Source organism: Periophthalmus magnuspinnatus, chromosome 15 (genome assembly GCF_009829125.3).
Source record: "Periophthalmus magnuspinnatus isolate fPerMag1 chromosome 15, fPerMag1.2.pri, whole genome shotgun sequence".
NCBI lineage: Eukaryota > Metazoa > Chordata > Actinopteri > Gobiiformes > Gobiidae > Periophthalmus > Periophthalmus magnuspinnatus.
The window spans coordinates 26,313,051-26,319,472 of NC_047140.1; the positions used below are offsets into that span (position 1 = coordinate 26,313,051).

The 6,422-nt window shown below is 39.0% G+C and overlaps 1 protein-coding gene across 1 annotated transcript in view; it reads right to left on the reverse strand.

Moving 5' to 3' along the window:
- Window positions 1-6,108, reverse strand: part of mlip (muscular LMNA-interacting protein) — a 28,598-nt gene extending 22,490 nt beyond the window's left edge. Inside the window, exon 1 of the mRNA XM_033980239.2 lies at window positions 5,874-6,108. Coding sequence (XP_033836130.1) covers window positions 5,874-5,930 — 57 coding nt within the window. The 5' untranslated portion in view covers window positions 5,931-6,108. The remainder of the gene's footprint in view (window positions 1-5,873) is intronic.
- Between the last annotated feature and the right edge of the window lie 314 nt (window positions 6,109-6,422).

Sequence of the window (6,422 nt, forward strand, 5' to 3'; positions counted from 1 at the left end):
AAACCACTTCCCTGGAGCTTGCTGTATCTTTTTTTTTTTTCTTTCTTTTAACCCCTTACAGTTCTGGTTCTTTTTTCCTAAAATGCATGACTAAAATGATCCCCTATTTGATTCTAATTCTGACTGAACTCTTTGGAGTATCGGCAAATGGCTGTGCTTTTTGTGAAGCTGAAGCTCTTTTAGCCTCTGTCTGATCCACTCTCATTGTAAATGGGAACAAGCTCTGCACAGAGGAACATCTGATTTCAAATTTTTGGTAAATACAAGGTCTAGGGATACCTGGTGTCTCAGAGGATTGTCCAATTGACACTAGATTGAACATTTGTTGGGTTTTGACAAAAGTCCAGTCAGAATTACCATAAAAGTCCTATTAAAATGTTGTGAATTTGAGGGTTATTTGATTCCTCTCAAAACAGTTCATGTGACTGAAAGTGCGTGGGTTCATGTTTTCCATGAATGTTTTGTCCATGAGCTTGATTGTTCCCTTTTATCAGAAGATGAACAAAATTAAATGAATGAAGAAAAAGTCCACAGGCCCATGCATGGGCTATCAATTGTACCTGGATACGATGATATAATGCTGATCATATTGGGTAGATATAGACACATGAATGAAACTGAACCTTCATAGTAGCTTTTAAAACCATTACAAATGATGTGGAATTGGCTCCTGTATCTTGTTTGAAAAGCTGTTTAGAGGCTTTCAGCTCCTTGAAGAATCTTGTGTAACATTGTGATTGAGCACATCTTTAAAATGTGCAGTGAGAACAAAAGCTGAAGCCAACACTTTACTTAGGGAACATTGAGCATTTGTGTGTTCTCTCAGACATGCACCATGTAGCCTGCACCCTACCTATGATTAAGAGGCAATCTGTGAGCGCCATCTGCACAAATGTATGGAGGAGGCGTGGCTGTGAAGGCACATGTGTAAAGCAACAGCCACACTGAAATTGGGCAAAGCAAACAGACAGCTTTGCCTTTTGCAGCCTTTCAATCCGCAGTGAATTAGCTAGCCTTAGCAGCATGTAGCTTTCTCAGATATTATTTATCTTGCACAAGGAGAGGACGGCAGTGCCACTCTATAGACAGAAAGTGTATAATTTGTAGCAACATTTCTCATTCAAACCAAACTGGAGATTCTAGCCTGACACTTCTGGCTATAATCTCATGGTGTTTTGGGGTCAATGGCAAACTCCAAGTGCAGGCAAAGGGCAATGAGATTCTCTGCTCTCATCAGCCAGGTTAGTTTTAATAGACCCTGGAGCTAAGATTATGCATTTATCACATGTACCTTGAGGCACTATTAGCTGAAATTAGAAAACATCGTGATGTATTTTTTAATGTCATGTTGTAAATTGAGTTTAAGATGCATATTTGAACTATTTCTGGAGAGAAAAGATTGGCGTCAACTTTGTAAAGCAGGTTTTTCCATAAGCATTCACCAAACACTATTTTCACACTCAAATAGCCTTCATTATGTAACTCTCTGCTGCCAATCTCAATTCTGCAACCACAAAAATTACTCATATATTTCATTTCCAGATAAGTGTTTCCCACATTGTATTTACAGAAATACTGGTTATTTACAGGAGAAATAAATAAAATATGTGGTTGATAAGAGGTCTGCAGACTGGATAAAGCACATTACCCAATGTATAAACCTGAAGGAACCAGAAATTCTTAAGTGACTGATGCTATTTATTGACCTAAAATAATGTATGAGAGTTTCATTCAGATCTCCATACTGTCTCTTTGTGTTTACATTGGTTCAAGGTGGATTTTATTTACATACATTAAAATAAATGATTTTATATAGAAACTGCTATTGCATTGACTTTTTTCTGCTTATTCAAATAGCCTGCATTATTTCTAAAGGTTGTTTTCCTTTACGCTGCCGCTACTTTTCTGAGTGAACGGCCCTTGACAATAGCCCATGTCTTGTCGCCAAGCACTTGACACAAACTGAATTGCATATTTATCCCCTCATTATAATACTGGGTATATTAGTGTAGGATCACAGTGTATTATATTGAGTCTGCAATGACCCTGAACATGCAATTAGCAATAAGCAAACAACAAATATTAGAAAGCAACAGTTATACTCCCGCAATGCGTGGCACCACTGCCTACAGATGTAATGTATGGAAGTCCTGCGTGACAAACAAAATGTTTTCATTTTCTAACTTTACTTTTCCCTCACCAGTTTGAGCTGCAAGTAAAACATTTTGAACTTTAACAGCCAGATCAAATCAACAATATCTGCAGCTTTTGACCATCTAAAAAACATTTCCAAAATCAACGTATACTGTCAAAACCAGACTTGGAGACACTTATCCATGCATTTGTCTTCAGTAGATTAGATTATTGTAATGGCCTGTTCAGTGTAAAACAGCTGCAGTACATCCAGAATTCTGCTGCTCAGTCGTGACTAGAAACATAAGTCCTGTGCTCAGGTCTCTGCACTGGCTCCTGTGGGTCATAGAATAGAGTTTAAAGCAGCTCTGCTTGTGTATAAGTCTCTCCATGGCCCAGCACCAAAGTACATCTCCCATATGTTAGTGCCATATGAACCATCTCACACTCTGAGGACCTCAGGGAACGGCCTCCTGCTGGTGCCCAGAGTCAGGACTAAACATGGGGAATCAAGTTTTCTGCAGATAAAACCTGGAACAGTCTTTCTGAAGATGTGAGACAGGCCTCTACTTTGATAATAAATCCAGTTTTGTTCAGCTGTGCATATGACTGAAAGGTTTTTATTCTGCACTCTTTTCTTTTAATGTTCATTTTATAATTATTATTTATGTTCTGATTTGTTTGTATTGTGATTCTAAAGCACTTTGAACTACTTTGTGTACGAATTGTGCTATACAAATAAACTTGCCTTGCCTAGTAAAGCACTTAACAGTTTTTTTCATTACACTTTTCTAGGTAAAATGACCGCCGTATACAAAATAATATGATGTATTTTTTTAAAGTATTGTCAATGATTACATCCATTTCGTTTTTGCTTATCACAAAGCACCAGTACAGTTTCTCCTCCAAATGAATCTGTTTAGGAGCTGTTACTATAATCAAACAAATGTCATGACTAAAAATAAGCACGTGCCAGTTTATTTATTCCCCTACAGTCTTATGTAACGTTTGTTTTGCGATCGGTAGTCACAGCACGAGTTAGGTTTCACTCGGCAAAGGTGAAAACTAGCACTTCCTCCCTGTCTGCCATGGTGTAGTCTTGAATGTTTAATTGCTTGGGAGAGCTGTAGAGGTCATGTTGTTCTGTATATCACATTTCTGACCCCACTGCTTTTCTCCTTGCTCAGTGTGTGTGGACCCCCAGTTATGGCCAAAGGCGCTGAAGAGCCTTAAATCACTCTCTGCTGAAGACCACCCTCCAAGGCCAAGCTAACAGACTGCCTTTGATATGCCGCTAAGTGTTACCTAAGTATAACTGATGGACTTGTAAATAATTAACACTGTATCAGTGTAAGTTAGTGTCTTTCTTTTGAAGCAGCTCAGCATGGTTTTATGACTGCATGTGGACCATATATATTTAGACAAAGTTGATGGTGTGGCTGGTATGAGCTGACAGCACTATCACTACAGCAGAGACATGCCATAGAGGGACACATACTTCTGCTTCATTAGGACTCTTTGTGCTGATGATTGACTCCACACTGTTTTAAAGTGAGGTCCCATTTTCAAACCATGAAAGGGGGAAATAAATTGTTACCCACGGCTCTAACTTGTTAACCTGGCAAGAGCCAGATTGATATGTGTAGCACATTTGATTTGAGTTCTACACATTATCAATCTGAAATGGGTCACGCTGAAAGCACTTGGCAAGGGTCACAACAGAAGCTAGCTGAAAAAGGACACTTTTACTGAATCCTGTTGTGAGAAAAGCACAGATATTCCCATCCACAAATGCACAAAGTGCTTTTCTGCATGCTTTTCCAAAACAAATAGTCCACATTTCTGCTCCAATTGGCCTATTATGCCTGTTGGTGTTGCCATGTTAGTTTTGGTTCGTTTGGGCGCATCGCCTTTGGCTTCCACAAAAACCACAATGCGAGTTATCTAACGGCTGGAGCAGGAACACTGGTGGTCCAAAGTAGCAAAAGTGTTTCTAGTTTGACACATCGATTCATGTTTGAATTTTTGGGCACAACTTAAGAGCATCTTTTTTCAGTCAGATCTTTCTTCACTGTTTGTGATTGAAAAAGTGGTTTTTCATTAGAGACAGACTTTGTCACAAAGTGTAAATTTTACAATAACCTCTATGGGGAAAAAATGTAGTTACTAATTTGCAAGAAAAATGTCAGATACCCAATTTTCTCCAGGTAAAGCTCCTTAATGAACAATTATGAAACAAATATAAACATTTCATAAATGCCGCCCCTTCATAAGTGACTTGTAGAATCCTCGTGCTTCTCAGTGAAGTGCTGCACCTGGACTACAGCTCTGTGGTTTGATGCAATAATGCACCACAGAAAAGCCACATGAGGAATGCAGTTATAAGAGGGGCAAACCAGTACATGCAGAAATAAATGGAATATGTATGGAATCAAATGAATACTTTGTTCCAGTATTTTATACAATATTCCACGTAAGATTAATCCATTAGTTTGTGCAGAGTTGCTGAATAGCAACTTTTAAAACAGCAAAGAACTCCAAAGTATCTCCATTTGATGCCTTCGGTATCGTGGCTTTTATCTGCTCTCCCGCAGGTGCTGTGCATTCTGCTTTTCATAATTAGAATTGTTTGTAAATGTCAAAGTACTTAAATAACTTTTCTGCATAAACTCAAATACTGCTAAGATTAAGATGCTTGGATCTCCGTCTCTATCACGTCCCTTTCCGGCACAGTGAAAGTGCGGGCGTGTCTCTAAGTGTTTAATTACAGACAAACAGAGCCCCTCCCTTCGGCACTGATATGGAGGGTAAATATATCCTACCCTCAGCTGCCTGTGTGGGAAAACATCTGAGCAAACACATGGCCCTCGTAAAGGAATGAACATCACTGTGATTGAGAAATAGAGGGCTAAAAATAGTGTGTGTCACAGCCAAGAACACAAGATGACCACTTCATTAGGCACACACCAGGATGACTCAGTGATTTCAAGTTTTCTTTTGAATTTTGTTTGTGTGTTTGTTCCCCTGAGTCAATCGACTGTCATAATGAGAACCAAAGGTCTCAAAAACATTTTTATATCCCTTTGTATGCACTCTGTAATACTTGTTCTCCCATTATGCACTGCACACACTGGATAATTTATCCTTTTGGAATGTTCTCTGTATTCCCAAGAGATTGCTGGGAATGTAAACCTTTATACAGTTACAGTTTCTGGAACACTAACAGCTATCTCAAATCCCTTCTCTGTTCTTTTATGATATCTGGTTAGATGTTTTTACAAAGGATATAGATAAGAGATGGTGTATTGCATTGGTATATTGTTTGATATCGGTAGAACAATCATTTTATTAAGAAGAAAAGATGTGTATATTTTATCCGAGTTTGTAAAATGTATCTAAAAAGAGACAGCACTGGCATATAACCCTAAAATAATCATAATATCTTTCTCATTGTATTTTCAGTGCTAGTTTAGGGTTGGTTTTATACAAAATAACAGGATCAGAGGCAGGCACAGATTGGTGTTGCCACTGCCTCTAAGCCCCACAAGAGCCGCAGTGGGGGGTCGAGCGTCCACATTGACAATCTATAGCATGGCCAGATTAAAAACATGCAGGGTTCATTTTCAGGGAGCTTTTCGGAAGAAGAAAACAGTCTACAGTAGCCACATGTGAGAGCGGTCAAGGCAAAATAATGAATGAATAATTACAACACTTCATCTTTGTGTGGTCATGTGTCTTACCTCCCCCGATCTCTTGTCCACAGAGTTGTCCATTCTGCTGGTGCTTGAGTGGCGCATGTCAGTAGTTCACCAAAATGTTGCCAAAGTCTGTAAACATTGATTGAAGCTGAAAAAGGGGTCTCTCACATCTGAACTTCAATGAGAGTGTGTGCCTGTGTGTATCGTCATGCACGTTTCCTTTTATAGAGCCATAATAGCCACAAATAGCTAGCAGACGGCAGACAGCCCACTGGCACCCCCATTGACAATGTACTCGCCCCAAGGAAGCTCCGTGTGTCAGAGCCGCTTCCCAGAGCTAAACGTTTAATTGCCAAATTACAGGGAGAATTAGGAGTCTTTCCTTATTTATGTCACAGAGTGAAAGTGTTAGACGAGGCTCACCAAAAGAGAAGGAACATGTGGTGTACAACTTTGCCTATCTACAAATCTCAGACATTATATTAACACTAAGGAAATATTTTTTTTTAAAGTATGTGTCATTTCATTGCTACAGTAGTGCTCCCTGATATCCAAACATGTTCTCTCAGTTGTTTTCTTTTTTTTTTTAAA